This window comes from Synchiropus splendidus, chromosome 2 (assembly GCF_027744825.2).
Source record: "Synchiropus splendidus isolate RoL2022-P1 chromosome 2, RoL_Sspl_1.0, whole genome shotgun sequence".
Classification (NCBI taxonomy): Eukaryota; Metazoa; Chordata; class Actinopteri; order Syngnathiformes; family Callionymidae; genus Synchiropus; species Synchiropus splendidus.
The window spans coordinates 15,637,511-15,658,242 of NC_071335.1; the positions used below are offsets into that span (position 1 = coordinate 15,637,511).

General features: G+C 42.7%; 1 protein-coding gene across 2 annotated transcripts; it reads left to right on the forward strand.

The window, feature by feature from the left end:
- Positions 1 to 1,771: 1,771 nt before the first annotated feature.
- LOC128754958 (adhesion G protein-coupled receptor E5-like) lies at positions 1,772 to 19,821 on the forward strand. 2 transcript variants are annotated; one of them, XM_053857982.1, is made up of 17 exons: positions 1,772 to 2,187; positions 4,510 to 4,584; positions 6,218 to 6,367; positions 6,431 to 6,553; positions 10,895 to 11,038; positions 11,290 to 11,333; positions 11,730 to 11,831; positions 11,894 to 12,047; positions 12,119 to 12,238; positions 12,314 to 12,513; positions 12,572 to 12,739; positions 13,426 to 13,620; positions 15,113 to 15,330; positions 15,444 to 15,602; positions 17,507 to 17,675; positions 18,086 to 18,187; positions 18,252 to 19,821. In XM_053857982.1, the coding sequence occupies exons 1-17, from the start codon at positions 2,157 to 2,159 to the stop codon at positions 18,291 to 18,293; spliced, it is 2,196 nt and encodes a 731-aa protein (XP_053713957.1). In that variant the 5' UTR covers positions 1,772 to 2,156; the 3' UTR covers positions 18,294 to 19,821. The 2 variants fall into 2 exon arrangements, with proteins under 2 accessions (XP_053713957.1, XP_053713958.1); XM_053857983.1 differs by lacking the exons at positions 1,772 to 2,187; positions 4,510 to 4,584 and adding an exon at positions 4,891 to 5,015.
- Positions 19,822 to 20,732: the final 911 nt, after the last annotated feature.

A 20,732-nucleotide genomic window follows, 5' to 3' on the forward strand; every position in this document is an offset into this window, starting at 1 on the left:
TAAGGCAGCTACCATCCACAACTAGGTGTGGGGTTTGTGGTTTGCTCTTGGTTCTCAACAAGAAAGCCCAGGGATCCATTGGAGCAAGGGATCTATTTCCTGTCGATTGTCTCTCTGAGTTCCCACCAAGATGGGACATCAGAACTTTTTACTTATTAGGAACATGTTCGCCGATTGACCATAAGCTTTAATGCAACACATCATCTGCAAAAAAAGTAAGTCTTGAAAAAAGTTCCTGGGTCCATCTAGAAATTTCACCTGTTAAGGCTGTGATCAGAACTAGCACAGAGAAGGTCAGGAGGAGCTCCTTCGTGTCTTTGTGGACCTGGAGAAAGCACATGACAGAGTGCTAAGAGAAGAGTTGTGGTATTGTATGAGGAAGTCTGGAGTGGCAGAGAAGTATGTTGGAGTGGTGCAGGACATGTATGGCAGGTGTGAGACAGTGGTGAGGTGTGCTGCCGGTGTAACAGCTCCTCTGTTACACCGGCAGCAAGGTGGAGGTGGGACTGCACCAAGGCTTGGCTCTGAGCCCCTTCTTGTTTGCCATGGTGATGGACAAGAAGCACCTTTGACCATGATGTTTGCTGATGACATTGTGATCTGTGGTGTGAGCAGGGAGCAAGTGGAAGATAAGCTAGAGAGGCTTGCCTTAGAAAGGAGAGGAATGAAGGTTAGCCGCAGTAAGACAGAATACATGTGTGTGAAGTGGACAGGTGAAGTTACAGGAGATAAAGAAGGTGGCCAGCAATGTTGTATGGTTTGGAAACAGTGGCACTGAGGAAAAGACAGGAGGCAGAGCTGGAGGTAGCAGAGATGAAGATGCTGAGCTTCTCTCTGGGAGTGAGCAGGATGGATAGGATCAGGAAGCAGTAGATCAGAGGGACAGCACATGTGGTCAGGTGTTTAGGAGGCAAAGTCAGAGAGGCTAGATGGAGATGGTTTGGACATGTACAGAGGAGAGAGAGCCAGTACATTGGTAGGAAGAGGTTGAGGTTGGAACTGCCAGGCAGAAGGTGGAGAGGAAGGCCAAAGAGGAGGTTTATGGAGGTGGTGAAGGAGGACATGAGGTTTGTAGGTTTGAGAGAAGAGGAAGCAGAGGACAGGGAGAGATGGAGGAAGATGATCTGCTGTGGCCACCCCTGAAGGGAGAAGCCGAAAGAAAACAAAGAAGATGGTGATCAGAACTATAAACAAAACACCTCCATCTGAATCCAGGTTTATCTTGCTTGAATGCTGTCTTGAAGTCTTCACACCTCTTTGCAATCTGCCTTTCTCCTCATGTTGAAAGTGAAGACCCTACTCTTCTCTTGAATCTCAGCGGGTAAAAACTGTTTAGCACAATCTGTTATGTACTTGTTCGAGGACATGGAAAACACGCAAGAGCCACTTGTAGATAAGGTCCTTGAAACAATTCTGGTCCACCCTCTCGCTTCAGCCGTCATGTCAAGGGATTTTCTTTATTGGAGGTCGTCCAATGTCCAAATCCAGCGTGTGTAACGTCAGCGTGGGAGTCTGAGAAAATGCAGAGCAACCTCCGGTGGAATGAGGTGAGGGGCTGTTTCTTCGGTGCAGGAGGAAGAGAGGGGGCGGAGACGCAGTCGTAGAAGACGGGATATACGATTACTTACTGGCAAAAGGCAAAGAGAGCAGCAGCTGTTTAGAGTGCATGTTAGTCATCACCCACTCCTCAGAGTTGCCCCCTCCTCCTCAGCCTCTCATGAGAGCATGGTGAATAGCTCCTGAATTAGAGCTCGCTGGAGCGGAGCAGACGTGAAAGACAGAGGAGGGTTTTGTTCAGGCAATGTGATATGTTGTCACTGTGTGAAATGTGCTCGGATGGAAAGATACGAAAGGGAAAAAAAAGACCAATAAATGGAGTCCCGAAAGAAAGAGAGAAGCAAAGGCTGTATGATAAGTGAGGAAAGAAAGAGGGAAAGAAGGGGTGGCGACCACAGACAGAGGCGTGATCAGTCTGAATCTGTGAGGAGGGAAAGTTGTTGAAGGTCCAGTTCCCTCAGCCGCGGAGACTGGCTCACTCACTCACAAGGATTTACTTTTCAGTTCAGATTTTCTCTTTTGTTTGGGGATTTCAGAAGCTTTTCTTTTGATAGGTTTATTTTCATTTTCGCTTTTCAGCAGTGATATTTTTTCTTGAGATGGAGAGACGAAAAGCACTAGTGATTTTTGGTAAGTTCACTGTAAAAGACTGTTCGGTTGTGATGTTTGAGTCAGCTGACCAGGCGAAGTGAAGAAATGTTGGATGAATGAACTGTTTTTCAAACCATCAGACGTCGGCCTCAAGTTTTGGAAAGTGAAACAAGTAGAAGGTCTACAACATCCAGACATTTAAGACAGATTTATTCAATGTGTTGTTAGTTTTTATTTTGATGTCAAGCCATAACCAAACTCAATTCAGTATTGTGAAACATTTCATTTCTACTAACCCTAACACAAACAGGACTGCTGCGTCTTGTCGTGGTCAACCGATGACTAATAAAAACATCACAGGACTATTTCACAAGGCTTCCCATTAAGCAGAAATATACACATCCAACAGGATTATTGCTGCCTTTAATAACAGTCACAAGCGTTCCATTTAATGTCGTTTAACTTCAGAATTGGTGGCTGACAACTGAAGTGAATGATGATGTTTTCAAGTGTGGAAATGTGGGAACGAAGGTTTTTCACGTCAAGGGAACATGGGATCGGGTGTAACTCCTGACCCTGGTGGCGGACGGCTTCGTGCGGTCTAATAAAATCTGAGTTTTAGTTTGACTGACTGTGATGCAGAAACTACATCCTATCAGAGATTCTTCAAAGATAAATCGCTTGAAATCTTTAACTTAAGTATGCAATCTGCGGATTTAGATATTCTGTTGCGCACTTACAGTACCATCATTCATTGGAAGTTAACCGAGGGGCCCCCTATGTCAAACTCGCCCTGATATTTACATTCTATATCTTCAGTTTATGCCTCCTCTGTCTGCTCAGGGTCACGCAGCGTCTATCTTGATTACATTTTAGCCGCTAAGAACTCTTCTCCCCCAGATGTTCTTGAGTCAAAAACACAACTACAATGGACATTTTGGAGGTGAGAAATCTGCTAACTGCTTAAATTCATTTACAGACATAAATTTCTTAAATACATCCGTCCAATAAGTGGTGGTATCACGACGAATGCGTCTGTAACAAACATATATTCCTGGCTCAGAGTGGTGGCTCTATCTGCTTCGAGGAATACTCAGGAGGCAACCAGCTGTAACCAGATCTTTGGATAGCCACAGTAGAAGCAGCGATAGTCTGGGCCGCTTATTCATTTTCAGTTATGCATAACAAGCTGTATAAGCTACTGTCGCTGGGATGAAGAACTCTTCGAGGGGTGAAGCTTTAGTTTTAGACGCCTCCCAATACTCCCAATACGCTTAGATTTATATCTTATGTTTTTTATTTTAAGGAAATTTCTGTGGAACCCACCCTTCAAAAATGTATTTATTTATTTATTTATTTATTTTTTGGAACTTTGTTTCACATAACCTGCTTGGTCTTTAAACTACTGAAGTTAGATTAGAAGTTGTGTTACACTCAGACGCTGTGCCTCAACATAAAGTTTGGGCAAAACTCGCTTCACTGGTTGCGCATTACATTTGAAACACTGTGAACCAATACATGAGTGGTATATTAGCCCCGTCCCCAATATCCAGACAGTATTGCCTGTGTTAAAAGAATCTTTACTACACGCCATAGCGGTGCTCACATATAAACATAACTACCATCTGACTTCACTGCTTCCTGGGCCCGGTTCTCTTAAGGTTTCTGCCCCAGGAGGCCATTTTTTCTTGCCACTTAACACAGGAACACATGCAGTGTCAAACATGCCTGTATATCCAGCATGACCATGTGACCTAGCTGCGACTTATGCCCTTTCATCACTTCCTCTTTCTCTGTCTTCTTGATCACAGTGTCTTCTGTCCTAAAGTTACCAGCACATTTCCTCATTTTAACAGTGTGTTGTAGTGCAGACGCTCCATTCTCAACCCTGAACAGACGGCTCATTGTCATGAGGGAACAGACACAGAAACGCTGCAGCATTTATGAACTCACATCCAATGAATGTGTGTGTGTGTGTGTGTGTGACCGTGTGTTGCTGTCATGGGTGCAACTAAGGAAAATAAGCCTTAACAACCAGGAGCAGAGCAGGACCGTGCGCTTAATGATACGTTGAGCGCTTTAACATAATGTCTTGGGACTTATAAATAGGTGGAATCCAGAATAGAATCTGGTGGAGGGTGGAGGTCTGAAATGCATGTCTTGTGAGTGCGTCTGTGACAAGAAGCTCACTACATGGCTGGTCCAGACCAAGGCTTCCATGATAACTGAGCTATGGCAGAAGTGTTGAAACTTCAATATTCTTCATGTTCATTATTGATCTTGAGGTATTATGACATTGTTGTACTTGTTCTTTCGTATTTATCGACTGTTTTGAAAAGAAAAACCTTTGTGTCTCCACAGTGTTGCTGTGCAGCTTTCAGAAATGTTGCTCAGATTGTGGCCGAGGGTTCGTCTCAAAAGGAGGAACTTGCACGGGTAAAGACAATTTTTTTTATCAACGTGTTTCCCTGCTGTTACACAACATTACACAAATAGAAAAAGAGTTTATTTAGCCTCTGATCACTTGTTACCATTAACACTGTTTTAGCTACAAACTGATAAGCATCGTTCATGTTAGGACTGAATGATACTGCACTATAACATTTAAAAAATGACAATATTTCATCGTATATTTTAATGTTATGTATCATTACAAAGGCAAGAATGAAAACTTCTGTTAATTACACATTTGATTTTATTAGAATCATGGATTTTTCATTTTATTTTATACAGCAACTGGAACTTCAGTTAAACAGCACAAACAATATTTACATCAGCAGCGAAGGAGACTTGGAATAAAGCAAGCAATTTCAGCCGCAGTCGTCAGATGTGTGTCATCATCAGAACCTGGATCAACACAATTTAAAGTTAGTTAACTCTGTGTGTGCTACTGAATCGATACCCCGCACATTCAAAGCTTATCCCGGAGTGACGTCACACACAAGAATTTTGGGGATCTGTGCCTTTATCCAACCAGCACTAAACACAAAATCACTATAGTTTTTATTTGAGAGCGATTCCACTGATGGAGAGAACATGAAGACTCAATCACTACAGAACTGCACGTCAGTTGTGTGTGTTTCCGTGATTCACTGATGCAAGTAAAACACAACAGATTAGCCTTGCGCTGGGGCCCGACAGTTGGGGCTGGAATGGACATGTGATCTTGAAATACATTGTGCGATGCGGTTGCCAGTTAGTGGGTGGAGCAAATGTCCTGCATTACAGTATCAACATACATTTCCAAAACAATGTTTCTCCTGGGATCCAAATCTGGTTCTGTATTGCGATTGTGATCTGGATTATACGGAGGGATTGAAAGGACAAGATTGCGGATTGACAAAAGTTGTTTATCTTATTGTAAATGCTAACAGTGGGCAGTTTGCTTTTGCTAATAAGTTATGATAACATGCAACGTTCATGCGCCTTCTTAGTTTGTTGTTGGAGCATTTTGGCGCCCTACATCCTTTCAGGTCATTCTCACTGTGGCCACCAGCAACATCTCTGTTCCTACGCTAGGCTTCTGTTCTTCGACTTCTGCCACCTCGACCTCAACTCTATGCGGACAAAAATTGATTGTTAGATTATAAGATAAAAAATAATTTTAAATAATTTGGTTCCAAATTACAATGGGTCAAAACCCTTTCCACTAGTTTACTTTCCTGTCATTTGTGGCTTTGGCCGACTTGCTCAGACAGAAGCAGCAGTTCCATTACACAACCTCAGAAGGTTTTTCCACTTCATTTTTGGGTACTTCACCTTGGCACATTTCTGGATACAAACAAACTGGAGTGTAATACGTTTTTGTCAGGGGTTTATGCTTAAATCTCAGAGGTAAAGATGTTGGAGCAGCAGGCTGAAATTCCACACAAGGTTTTAGCTGTGTAAATGAAATAATTTGGATTGTACCGTAATACCACAAAAGAGGAATTAACCGCTACATTGTCTCATATTTCAACGTCTGCACCACTTATTTAGCGCTGGTTTTCCAGGAATTACAGAGAAACAATCAGATTAGAGCCATGGGTGTGAAGGAATGTCGTAACATTTCTATGATCTCAACTTATAGACATAGACGAATGCAAGGAAGACAAGGAGCAGTGCGGGATCAATGCTGTGTGCATCAACACGAGAGGCAGCTTCTACTGTCAGTGCAAGCAGGGCTACCAGAATCTGAAGGGCCCGATCAACTTCACAGCCCAGGATGGGCAATGCAAAGGTGAGTCCATCATCAGCTCATCACGTTCACTCCTCGACTCATCTGCTCTTCATCTGCTTCTAGATTTGAACGAGTGCCTGGTCGACGGCATCTGCGGTCAGTTCGCTGCCTGTGGTAACCTGATCGGAAGCTACATGTGCTCATGTATCTCTGGATTCACCAGATCTCATGATGGAAACTGTACAGGTGAGAGACTGGAATTTAACATGTCGACCAACAGAAGACAAACTTTGTGTGAAGCTGTATCATTTACAGTGGGGTACCTACTGTACCCCATCTTGCGTGAGAGCATGTGTCACACTCTGAATGTGTCAGACTTGAGAACGCTCCTTTGTTTAACTAGGGCAGGACACAGTATATACGTGTCTGTCTGACCTGTCTGATGCCACATCACTTCTGAAGGAGTTGTCAACGTCTGTGCTGCCACCCTTTCTTTGTCATTCAGTTTGTTTTTCAGGCCATAAGGTGTAAATGAGCGACAGAGGTTGGCGCTCTCTGTGGCAGGCCTTGCTAAACATTTGAAGTGCGTAGTGCTGTTGGAAACACACATGGTGTGGGATTATTTTTGAAATGCCATTCATATTTTCCATGGTTGAAGACCCAAAGTTGATGCTTCACTTGTCACTGTGGTTTGTCTCGTTTATTTATCTCATCGTGAGAAGAAGAAAACGTAACAAATGCTAGGAAGGTAGCCGTTTCACACAAACAGCGGTTGACAAAAGCTCGATTCAAGTTCTTCAGGTTTACATGAAGTGCACTGACAATCGAACTGTAAGTAGTTCATCTCCGTGACAAGGGCTGGTGCCTCTTCAGTACTTAAGGCTCCTATTACGGTAAAGGAGACTATTGAAGTTGACAGGTAGCGAGGAGCTGTTCCAGACTGCTATTTTGAACTGTGGAGACAGTGATCATGTGCTGACTGTCCGATGAACTAGTAAAACTTTGGAGGTCCAGAATAATCAGAGCAATGGTTCAATACAGTCACTTCAAAACTTTATCGATACTCATGGGCTGTCAAAGTTTGTTTTGTGGTTTTAAAGTTGGCGAAAAACGAAATGCACAACAAAATAAATGCGCTCCAAAATGTGAAGAGAGAAAGAATAATTCTTTTTATGAAGCAAGTTCAGGCAAAGAATGCTAAGGATTTGTCTGGAAACTCAAAACTACAATGAAATCATGCAAAACAGAAGTGATAACATAGAAACAGTTATTCAAAATAAAAGTAAATACATGAATAAATCATAATATATAGTGTCAGTTGCTACTTGCTAAGTGCACTTTGGCCTAGGTTCCTTTGGTGGTGTGCCTCGGGATTTTTCAATGAATCAAGTGCCGTGGCTTGAAAAAGCCTGAAAAACACTGCCTTAAACCTACAAACCACGTCGTCTTATTTTCTTGTGAGAATTTACGATTCACATGAGTGAAGATGAGGAAGATGAAGACAAATCTACACATCTGCAGATCAGCATCATCGCAAGTTACAAAACACATGGGCTAAGACTGAGGAACTCATACTGCACATCAGGTTACACACACACACACGACTTCTCGATTGTATATAAGGTTACACAGTCAAGCTACAATCTAGCTTAGTCCAGCTATTAACCACCTTATCCAGGTCATGTAGTCAGACGATGAGGAAATCCAATTTCTCTCAGTAGTCGCACTCAGCTGTTTATATGCATTTTGAATTTTGAATTTGAACGCAATAGTTCGGTTTTCCGAGCCGTGAGGTGCTCATTGTTTCACGTTAACATCTTGCCGTGGACGAACAGACAGTGCAGTACAGTACTAGAGTCCTGCTTTGGTTACAGATGAATCTGTTTGCTTTTGTAATCCAATAACCGAGGGGCTAATTTAATGAAACTAGACTGCATTCCGGGAATATGATCAATGTAAAGCACATTTTAAATGGGTTGCAACAATATATTTCACTGATGAAGTTCTGAGTCAAATTTGGCTTGACCTTTCCTGCCCTCATTTCACTACTGAAATTGCAGCCCACGTCTCTGTGGAGCAGATTGTGACACTGGTTTACAATACGTCTTTCACATGTCAGGCGTCTTGGCTCATTGTTGGAGGAAATAGAGAGCAGGTGTTGCAATAAAATGAATGATGACTCAAGGCCGCCGGCTTAAAGTGCAACAGCAGCAGCTATTTATAACAGCAGGAGAGAAGCAGTGGATGGAAAGTAGCAGTTCATGACAACAGCAGCAGTGTGTTAACATGTGTGTTCTATTACTTCAAGGCTAAACAATCTTTTCGGTGCGTGTGCTGTCGCAAACGGCTGCATATGACACATCATTAATGTAAAAGGGCGTAAGTAAAATAGGTCTGTGTGACTAAGTGTGAATTATGTCATTTCAATTTTTCACATACAGTAAGTGACACTGAATATCTTTCTGGTCTCGATAAAATGATGCTGATTGTGTAGTGTTCTGGTTGTTATGTGACCTTGATGTCAACATTACGCTTCAGTTAGATGTTTCTTCATGACCTCACATGGATTTTTTTTTCTTTTCTGAACATTAGTGCCCCACTAATAACCACTGATAAGAACCATCTTTCCCTCCTTCACTGTGTCAGAAAAGTTCACTTTTGTCAAAGTTAGTGTAATGTAGTCCCAAAGCTGAATGTAGACTATTCAGCTTTGGTTTAGTTTTTAGTTTTGTCAAGCTGACAGTCTGAATCACATTACAAAGCACAAAAGCAAAGCAGCAAAGAAGCCACATTTTTCAATTTGAATGAATTTGGTATATTACTGAATCAAACTATGGACGCATACATACATTTAAACAACACAATATTGTTTATTTTGCATCAGTTTGACAACAGCACAATAAATCACGATGGTGTCTATATTCAAGTTTTTATATCACCTTATTTAAACTGAAGCTCTTTTCATGTCTTGACAATATTTGGATAAGAATTTCAATTTTATAAGAATTTCAAGTACATTCAGTGTAGTGGAAACTCTGGCCATTGTGTAGTGAAAAACATCCCTGAAAAAAAGCAAACTCTCTGCTTTTGTTTGCTTTTGTTCAGGGCTTCCTCCATGCTTGTTGTTGTTGTTATCATCCTAGCTGCCACGTGTCTTGTGCATCAGTGGGATCAGTGGAGCAGGATCTTCTGCACTGACAAAGGTTCCCTGTTGTCTGGAGAGCAAACTGCTATTTTTTGTAACTAAATTAGTTGTAATAATGTTGAGAGAGAGAGAATCTTTTAACGTGTCTTCTGTTTTCTATGAAATTATAGTGCCTTTGACCCACATAAGAAACACCTGATGGCAACAATATTGCGAGTAGAGTAGGTGACATTCCATTTTGGGAGTGTTCTGGATCCCAGTCTGATAGAACGATAGGACCATTTTCGGCATTTGATACTGACACTAGGAGATTATGTTGGGTTAGACTCAAGCTGCTTGGTGGAGGTTTGCGCTGTCTGAGTGCTTTTCTAGTTTCCATTGTGATGCCTGACTGAAAAGGACATGGCTGTTAGTTAACTAAACCATCCTACGAAGAGAAGACACTATTAATTTGCAGTCATGAGAAGCAACATTACGGGAACTGAAATAGAACCATCGATCCATCTGCGATGAACTATGAGCTCATTTAATGAAGGCTTTTGTTGAGAGGTTTTGCAGCTGCTGTACACGATAGTATCTGGGGAGTTTAGTGCAGATCCAGGAGGGAACTGGCTGGAAATGCTGTGGCTCCTTGCAGATGTAGGAGGTTGTTCAGGGCCCTCTCTTGTTTCCCTCCTACACCAGGCCTTCTAAATAATGTTGTCCAGCCTTATTGCTTTCTCTCTCGGCCACAAACCATTGATGATGGGAACGTGGACTTTTGCTTCCTATGCTGACAGCAGCTGTCTGGCTTGCATGTTGATGCATACATGGTGTTTCAATGAGTTTAAGAAGTGTTTTCCTTTCTGTGTTGTGTTCCACAGGGAGTGTGGGTGGGGCTAGAATGTGTCACTTGCTATTTCTAACCTCTATTGGCAGGCTTCAAATAGCATTTTGTGTTAATGAGTGGAGCGATAATAGAACCCCAACCTCTGTTTTTTATACACATGTTGCGCTGCCATGGAAGGCAGAAGATGAGTTTCAATTGAAAACCGAATGCGTCAGCATGCAATGCTGAAGGCTGCCTTTGTTGTCAGTATAGGACGCAAACGTCAACTTTCCAATGTCAATATTGTAACAATTTCAAATGGGAGACCCACATGCAACAGGAAGGAGACTGAGTCCGGAGTCAAGTCCAACAAATTTAATAATAAAATTCACAATTGCACTCAACTTTTACACTAGAAGGACGTAGGAAAAACAAAGGATACTGAACCTCAGCACTAGAGGGAGACAGAGACAAATGTCCATAAGCGCAAAAGGAGAGGAAGAAACCAGAGTCCAGGGCACGAAATAAGTCCACAGGACAGGGAGAGGAACCACGGAGAACAGGAAAAGACACACTGTAAAACAATGATTTGCCTCAATGATATTCACGTGTGAGAGTTGATCTTACCCGACAGACATCGATGAATGTGCGGAAGCGGAGAGGACCCACGTAGACATCTGCGGGGAGAAGGGGTCGTGCAAGAACGTGGTTGGGAGCTACCGGTGCAAGTGTCAAAAAGGATACACCAACTACGGCAACCAGAGGACCCCATGTTCAGGTGTGTGTTCTGATCACTCCTCTCATTACACCCCTGTTCAGTGTTTTTAAAACTCAATTTTCTGCCCTATTGAACTGCAAAATCCGTCATGGATGCCACTCATTGGCCAGCGACCTCAGGATTTGGATTTCCTCTAACACTATTCTAGTTGCTGAAAGCTTGAAATAACAATATCACTGTTAATAACATCAAGTTTTAGCGCTATCACTATTTTATGGTTTATTATGCTCATGGTTTTTTTCTCTTTCCAGAGCTGGACTGTGAAACTTTTAAGATGAACGGTGCTTCTGGAGAGGTAAGTATTTTTGAAATTTCGACCTCATACCATCAACCACAGCTCTCTAAACATGTATTAGATTGGATTGCCCTTTACTCGTCCCACAACTCAGCTATTGAGCAGAGCTTCTTTAGATCAGAATTCACTCCTCCGACACTGTCCAGCCATTATCAGTCTTAATCTTTATTCAAATACAATGCCGTCTGTCACAATGAACCAAGACCTTTCTACTTCAGAGGAGCAGGTTCACGAGCCTGTGAAGTGGCCATGTAGGAAGTAAGAAGGACGGTGACACATTTTAACTAGCAAAGCATAGAATGGAACGTTTTTTCATTCTGTTGATGAGTGATCTTTAGCAGGAGAAACACTCAGCAGACTCATTAGTCAAAGTCTCATTAAGTGTCTGTCTCCCAGCACGTCGGGGGCCTGGCTAATATTTTCTCTCTGATGAGAAACAGCTGTTTGGCGCTGTCCAACCAGAGTCCATTGAAGCCCGATGGAGACACACTGCTGGAGGTAAGAAGACCAAAAACAAGGCAAAGAAACAGACGTGTTTTAAGGAACTGTGTCCTGGACAGAAACTTTTTACAGCCACTGAGAGGATCCTGTCTGCTGGTCAGCTGGAAGGCAGTGAGGATGTGCATGTCTTCCTCAGTACAGTGGAGAACTCGGTCAGGCTCATCGGGCCTCAGCTCAAAGGCAACCGCACCAAGATGGAGACCAATGAGACAGGTAACTGGGGCACAGTGGTCATTGATCATTAGATTATTCTCAGATCCATGATGGAACATTTCTTTCAATAGATATTGAAATTGCAATGGAGAGAGGACCGGCTCCGCCAACCGGACCCATCCATCTCAGCACTGAAAACGCCTCGCTAGACACCGACTGGACAGTTGCTGCTGGACTGGGACCTTATCCTGGTACACTCCTGCGACCTTGAAAATGAAGGATAAACATGCAGTGCTACTTACAGTAACACGTACAACATTTTACAGGGTTCACTCTGGCTGCACTGCTGAGCTACAAGAACCTTGAGAGCTCTCTCAACCAATCCTTCCACGCGCTGCAAGGACACGCAGAGGACGAAGTGAAACCCACCTATCAGGTCTTCTCCAGAGTGGTGTCAGTCGTGGTCTCCAATCCCTCCACTGAGAACTTGAGCCATCCTGTCGAAATTACATTGCGCCATCTACAGGTAGATGCTCAAACATGTGACCTAAAACAACACAACAAAACATGTGACATTCTTTTAGGACGCAGACCAGTCATCTGAAGTGAGCTTCGTCTGTGCTTACTGGAGCGACCAGAGCGTCTGGTCCAAGGACGGATGTGATCAGCTTCGCTCTAATGCCACGCACACGGTGTGTTCCTGTCAACATCTCAGCAGCTTCGCCGTGCTAATGGCGCTCACGCCCATCGAGGTAAGGAGGCTCAGAACATTAACAGTCATGTATCTAAATTGTTAGAGTTAAAGATGTTGATGAAGGTCGAGACTAATATTCATGTTCTCACCCAGATCATTTGCCACCATGGTAGTAACTTAGCTTGTGATCTGACACACAGATCAGTCCGCCCACAGAACCTTCCCCGTCTGAGATGTCTGGATTTTCTCAGCGCATGACTTGTACCCGCTCTGTTATTTAAGGATTCCTAATAAATGGCCTCCTCTGCTGCACCTCTCTGGGCAGGTCACCATATATCAAGATGTTTTCCTCTCAAAAGTGTGCGCTTCAAGAGAGTAGAAGACCAGATCTTTTAAATATGAAGGGACTCGAACAAAGAATAACGTTTTCCTCGTATATGACACATGCTCCACACATTTGCTGAGAGCCATTGTTCCTTCAACACATTTTTTTTCCCACTCTTTTGCGATGATTTGGACTTTTGTGCAACCAGATGGAACAGCTTTGTAATTGTCTGAAAAATACTAGTTAGATTCAACTAGCTAGGTCTCAGTCTGTGGTGTAACATTGGTGGAAAAGTTGATGTTGATAAAAAGACAGACAAAAGTAGATGCTGATGTTAAACAGGGATCCAAAGACGCTGAGCAAAACAAATGTATTCAATTCATGATGTCTAACTTGTGACAAACATCTTTCTCTCGAAGCACACTTTTGAGCTGCAGCTGATAACCAAGATCGGACTCAGTATCTCCCTGATCTGCCTCGTGCTCTGTATCCTGACCTTCAAGTTCTGTCGCTCCATCCAAGGGACTCGCACCACCATCCACCTCCACCTGTGTATCTGCCTCTTCCTGGCCGATCTCATCTTCCTGGTCGGCATCACTCAAACCAATCCGGAGGTGCGTCCTTGTGACGTCTGTACCCGGGTCCACTGTACTGTTTACTCAGTTTGACTCTTTCCACTCGTCCTAATGTTTACACAGCACATAGCAGAGGACTCTTATGAGTTTATGTGATGGTCCCTGGGGCCGTGCAGTATGCAAGAATCAACTTAATTCAGTTTACGTCTGCAGCGAGTGCATAACTTGTGTCCAAATGGATGGACTTGATGGCGTGAGACCTAGAAAATCTTGAAGTAATCACATTGGGTGAAGAGATGAAAAGTTCAAGTGAACAAGCCGGATGCTAAAAGAGAGATCCGAAATACAACATGCACTGCCACCTTTAAAACCGCCTGATAAAAACTCATTTTTATGGGCTCACATTTATGTGATATCCTCATAACATGTCCTTGGTTCTCGCTCACTGAAGGCCTAGCCGTCGTCCACCTTCATGGTCAAGCAAGTGAAAACATTTTTCACTGTTGTGCCTGTAAAGCAAGATTTGTAACCGGTCTATCATTCGCGGGTGCAGTGGTGCTGTATGCGCTGTAGAAAGATCAGTGGTGCACCAGGCTAAAAACTGCATGAGGATCACTAGTTTTGAAAACAGGGTCCAGCATGGAGACTGACTCATGAAAGAAACTGGGCAATGTTCTGAACTTGAATCATGAACTCCTCTCATCTTTTATTTACATTAAAGCGCTCAAAATGCTCTGTTTTTGCCCATGTGTCTGAAGTTCAGACACCACTGCTGGACTCAGCTGCTTCTTCTTGTCTCCAGTCCTCCAGGATCTCAGCTCTGTTGGTGGAGTTGCAGAAATGTGGGCAAAAAAAGTGCATTTTGTGCGCTTTAAGGTCAATAAAACTTCATTGTTTTGTTGTGATAAGGCTCAATACTTAGTCAATACTTGACGCTTAACTCCATTTATCAGCCACATCGTTCTGTAAGCCTCAGGATTCAGACCGCAAGAAAACAGTAGCGGCTGGTGGTCTGGAAATTACGGTCAATAAAATACAGGACATAAAACAGGATAATATAGAAAAGATCTGATCAGGTTGAGGCGGCTATTTAAACGTTCATACAGCGATCAGTGCTAACAAGACGTTTCACCACTATTATGCATTGTGAGGAGCTTCATCTGCTTCTTCATCTCTGATTTTTTTTAAACAATAAAAAAAAACGTTATTGAATATTTAAATCCACAAAAACAGGGCTGCCTCAAGTTTGAGACTTGAGAAGAGTGTGAGACTAACTTCAGTGTGATCAAAGCCTTGAAGTGAAGTGCACAGTTTTTCTGCATTCAATGGCCTTGTTATAAGCTGGAAGGTAAGTGGTCAGAAACTTAAAAACTGTGGTCCTTTTTACAGTATTTTATTTGTATTACAATAAATAATAACAATAAATAACTGCGGACCTCATATTAGATAACAAAAGAGCACCGTGTATGGTTCAACTAGGCAGTGGAGCAGCAGCACCTTTTCCTTTACTGACGGTTTGCATTCCTTTCAGGGAGGCTGCAGGTTCGTCGCGGCAATGCTTCATTTATTCTTCTTAGGAGTCTTCGCCTGGATGCTTCTGGAGGGCGTCCAGCTGTACCGCATGGTGGTCCGGGTCTTCAATGCCACAATCCAGCCCCTGTACTTGTACCTCGTGGGTTATGGGGCCCCTCTGGCTATTGTCATCATCTCTGCCATCTCCAGACCCAAGGGATACGGCACGCAGCAGTAGTACGTTGTGTTAGTGTGTTTAACTGCGGGTTACACAAGCAGACACACATTTGCGTCTGTTATCTGCTGCGCTGACGTAAGAGTGCGCTCATGCCTCCCCCTCCTCTCCGCAGCTGCTGGTTGTCCCTGGGTGACGGCCTCATCTGGAGTTTCTTTGGCCCCGTGTGCTTCATCATCTTCCTCAACGTCTTCTTCTTTATCGTCACCGTCTGGAAGCTCGCCCAGAAATTCAGCAGCCTCAACCCAGACCTCTCCAAGCTCAACAAAATCAAGTTGGTGGCTTCAAGTTGCATTGGTGGAATTAACATTTGAGCATTCTGGCTGTATTTGCTGCCCCCGTGGTTTGTGTTCTGTGGCCTGCGGGAGCCGGGGCCAGGGGCAGCAAATGGAAAGAATGTGTGCGTTTATTGGAAAATTGTGTAAAAAAGTTTTGCTTGTTTGCGCTTTCATGAGGTGCTGGTCCCTCAGCTGCTGCTAGTTTCCTCATTATCACTCTGAAGTGGGACATATGGAAACATTTATGTCCGAACACTCACTGCCTGCGCTGCGTGTCCTTTTTATTTGCTCTTTCTCTTTAAGCTTATTCTCCACTTTTGACACTTCAAAGGCAACTCCTGTTACTGCTACGACAACACCAGCATCAGTAGGAATTCGGCTGCACAACCTCTCATAAAAGGACTGTGAATTCACTGAAGTACTTATTACTGCAAGCTTCTAACCCTGCATTTAATGCCTCTTCTCCTGCGGCTACTGTTACTTGCCCCACTTTCATGCTACCTTTAAGCTCTCCATATGCATAGAAAAGTCGCTACTAGTACAGTACTACTTCAATACCACAACCTCAGTTTCATCATTTGAACAAATATTACTCATACCATCACAACTACTTCTACAACGCAGACACTACTACTGAAAATAACAGTACTGCTACGATACTTCCATAGCAGAAACTAGTACTATTATCACTACTACAAATACTGGTACCATAACTGCGTCTAGGTCCACTTTGTTTACTCCTACTACAACTAGAGGATATAATCGCATTCCCTGCTATTACTGGTACTTCTACTGCCACGACTAATAGTACTACCGCTATTTCCTCAGCTGTCATGTCTAATACTAATATTATTATTGGTGTTATTTACCTCATTTACATGATCTTTTCTACCACAACTACCACTCTAGAACTACTATGTCTTATTTAACTAATGCAGCTTTTTTACTATCACATACTGCAGGTCTTACATTACTACTGTGACAGTACTGTGTCATGATTCCTCTCGAAAGCTATTTTCGGCCCGAATAAATAGATTTACATTTTTTTTTTGCTTTTTATTACTTCTCTTCTTGACTAGTACAACTACCTAACTTACCTCAACTCTATCACTACTACAAATACATGCACTATAACTGCGTCTAGGTCCACTTTGTTTACTGCTACTACAACTGTTATTAGTACTAATAGCTCTACGAGAGGATATAATCGCTTTCCCTGCCATTACTGGTACTTCTACTGCCACGACTAATAGTACTACCGCTATTTCCACAGCTGTCATGTCTAATACTAATATTATTATTGGTGTTATTTACCTCATTTCCATCCTCTTTTCTACCACGACAACAACTACTACTACTACTATTAGGTCTAGAACTACTACATCTTATTCCGCTTCTTTACTCTTACATACTGCAGGTCCTACATTAGTACTGCGACAGTACTGGTGCCATGATTCCTCTAAACAGCCATTTTCAGCCCAAATGTCATAAACATTCTTCAGAGACTTGAGGCTGGTAAACAGATGCAGACTGATATTTGGGATATTTGCCACTCGCCTGGCAACATAATACCCTCTCTAATGCCACTCGGCTGCCAAACACATCTCGCACGTCAAGTTTAGCGATTAATAACAAACTGCGAGCCAAATGTGTGAAAACAACACCCAGATGGATCCAAGTGAGATTAGAAAGCAATAATGACTTGTCAGTTCGGATTGCTTTTTAAACTCTGTGACGCCGATGATGGATTTAACCGTCAAGATGATGTAGTGTTGGTTTGATTCTGGGTATTAGAATCTGATCGTCCAGATATTTTCATCTGTCGCTTCCCTCAGATGTTGGGGACGGTTGAACGGAGAAGTCATGAGTCATTAAATCGTCCGCTGTCTCTCTGTTTCAGAGCCTTCACTGTGACTGCAGTGGCTCAGATGTGTGTTCTGGGTCTCATGTGGGTGTTCGGGACTTTCCTGTACGATAAGAGCAACGTCGTGGCCGCTTATGTCTTCAGCATTCTGAACAGCCTGCAGGGGGTGCTGGTTTTCGTCATGCACTGCCTGCTGTCCAAACAGGTGAGTCTCTGGAGGAGCCTCTCCTCCAAACATCTCCCTCTGAAGTCCTCATTTCTGATCTTGCTCTCCTGATTCTGACATTTACAACTCAGCATCCTGTCTTTGTGTCTCTGAACCATGCACCACAGTAGCTCTCACCACCGTCCTACAAAGCTCCCCTTGTTCCACCCTGCCTACACCCTCCTCTTCACCCCCCCTTTATCGTCCCTTACTCCGAATAGTTGAGGCCAAGTACTCATCTTTTCACTCCATACACTGCTGCATCCTCACTCATGTATTCTGTCTTGCTTCGTCTGACTCTTCTCCCCAGCTCCTCCTCCTCTTCACTTTCCCCTGAAACAGTACTTGTATCTGATAAAGCCACTAACAATACTGAGTAGTTTTTAACAGCTGTCTGCTGCTCCCTACAGGTGAGAGATGAATACGCCAACTTCTTCTCCTGCATCTGCACACCACAGAAGAAGAGGTACTCCGACTTCAGCAGCACAAACCCCTCCAGCAGCCAGTCGCAGGTAAGAACATCTACTGCCCTCCATCTGTTGCTGTTTATATTGACTCTTCACCACTTCTCCTCAGGGCTCTAGAAGCGGGCAGCACACTGGAGAATCCCAAATATGAAGCCCTCCCTTTACTCCACAGATTGATAGTAAAAACATTGGGCAACATCTTCTGGGAGAATCAAGTAGAAGTCTTTTATCTTGTGTTTATCAAAGGGAATCATTTGCTCACAGCACCAAAGCAAAAGAGTCAAAATACTGCGAGGCATGACATGAACCACCATCAGAATGTTACTTATTTATGAAGCCTCCGTGCTAAAGGGACCATGTTGACGTGAATTGCATCTGAATGCTGTGCTTTCACAATGGCTGACGTTGAATTTCGGAAACACAACAGTGTTTAAATCTGTGCAAGTTGGTCAGAGTTGGAGGACATTTTACTTGTGCCGTGTGAAAAGAGTCATTTGATAAGCTGCCAGACGTAGACATGCTGTAATTCTATGATGAATTTTCTGCCGTGTCCACTGTCTCATTGTTCGCTCTTTCATCGTAGTCCCGATGGGAGGAGCTTAAATGCTTCACTGGCTTTAACCTGTAAGTAGCAAGCATCTTGCTTTTTTTTAAATGATGGGAACCGCAGACATGGCAATTTTTCTGAAATAACTGACTCCATCAGATTTGTTTTTTCAGCGGTCAAGAGTGAAGTAGAAGTAGTCGGTCTGATGATGACGCCACACCTGGTGACGTCATGACATCATTGTTTATATTCAGAGGCGCGTTGTATCTGATGAGGTTCCTTCCTCTTTCATGCTTTACCATTATCAGGCCTCATCCACCAGCCAATAGTATGTCACGTACAAATTTGAAAAATAGTAGCAGAACAGGAAAACATAATGAAGTACATTGTACTAGCAGTGCATCAAGTCAGCGAAACGTTGACCTTTATATGGCGAGAGATTCACTCTCAGCTGGGTGGCGACATGCGCCAGTTGCTTTGCAATACTGTCTCTTAAAACTGCACTTGAAACTAAAGGGGCTTCATCCTATCAGCAGTGTAATGTGAAATGCTCACTGCTGTATTTAATAGTTCGTGAAGAGGACGCGCTTTCAGCTTGAACAGAAGCTTCTGACACCTCTCTGACACGCAGAGGAAGAATCCCAAACTCTTCGACATTACTTCAGAAGGGTCTTCATGCCTGCCTGCACTGTATGTGAACAAAATAAGTGTTGAAATCACTTGTGGCTACTCTCTAGATGTTTTATCAGCAGGAGCCATCCACCCTCTTCCTGCAATTTTGTTGGGAGAGATTGTTTATTTTGCTGGTTCCTCCTGATTCTGCCACGAGATATGTCCGCCGAATTTGTTGACAGGACCCGAGTTAGCGTATTCTATTGCACTTTCTTTTCATGCAATAATATTCCGTCACACTCTTGGTTGTTTAAGTGAAGCTAGTCTTTAAGTTAAAGTTGTTCTATGAGCTCTTTCTTGGTTGAGATTGTATTCTTGGTGTGACTGAACTGTTTTGAAAATATTGCATTGTGTAAATGTTCTTTTGCAGCATCTTGTGAATGTAAGAATCCCACTGTTGGTGGATGAACAGACTTTTCTACTCTGTTGTTTGGTACTGTCGTTTTATTTTTTTAATTATGAACCGCAGATGTTCATTAAAGCTTTTTTTTTCTGAATTTTATTCAAGTCTGTTTATTTTTTTTTTCTGGATTTAAAAAAAATGAAATGTCAATGACACCAGAGAAATAATATGGGATATGAGAGCCATAGTGGGGTTCGAACGCCAGCCCTTTTACCCTGCATGAGAAAAGTGTCCCATCTGTAGCCATATATTTTTTTCTTCGTTCTTAAATAGTTGGAAAAAAAAGTTTGTTTTTCAACAGTTCCACTCAAATCTATTTTGATATCTGACAGAACATTTATATAAGTTTTTGTGAGATTCATTCCTTGACCTGAACCATAGTTCGCAAGTCCATTGGGATCTTTTTGGATCCTTGAATGGTTTTTAAAAGCACTTTTAATGGTCATTTTATTTTGTTTGATATGATTTTGTTTGATATTTATTTTGATATTCAAAAGCCTTGAGTCGGACGTGAACCAGGCCGTTTCCCAGGAACATGCACTGACCACTCTAAGTCACATGCAACCTCTTAAGTTCGGAGCACATCTCACAAATGAAATATCAGAGTTCACCATTTCTTTTTTTTGCAAGCCCCCCAACCAACTCAGCACAAGACTGTGTTAGTTTTTGAAACAAATAGTTGGGGTCCTTGGGGATAGGGAATGAGGCAACATAATAAAGAAAAGCAAATTCTGCCAAAAATCTTTTGGCATGAAGCAAGGAAAACACTCAATATTAGGAAGCATCTGCCAGAGAAGCTCAAGGTTTCTATAAGATTTATCATCAAGGGTTTTAGTGGTTGACTCTGGCCGCTAAATGACAGCAATTTAATATTATTTCTCATTTTTCAGGACCTGAATCGTGTGATATTAATAAATAGATGCCTGTAAATCATTGATCCTCTCTATGAAATGTGTCACGTTGAACCG

Excerpts from the sequence above, each read along its gene's own strand:
- LOC128754958 (XM_053857982.1), top strand. The coding sequence starts at position 2,157 with ATGGAGAGACGAAAAGCACTAGTGATTTTTG. Across the intron at positions 4,585-6,217 it reads AAAAGGAGGAACTTGCACGG|ACATAGACGAATGCAAGGAA; the intron begins GTAAAGACAATT and ends CTCAACTTATAG. Across the intron at positions 12,740-13,425 it reads TGGCGCTCACGCCCATCGAG|CACACTTTTGAGCTGCAGCT; the intron begins GTAAGGAGGCTC and ends TTTCTCTCGAAG.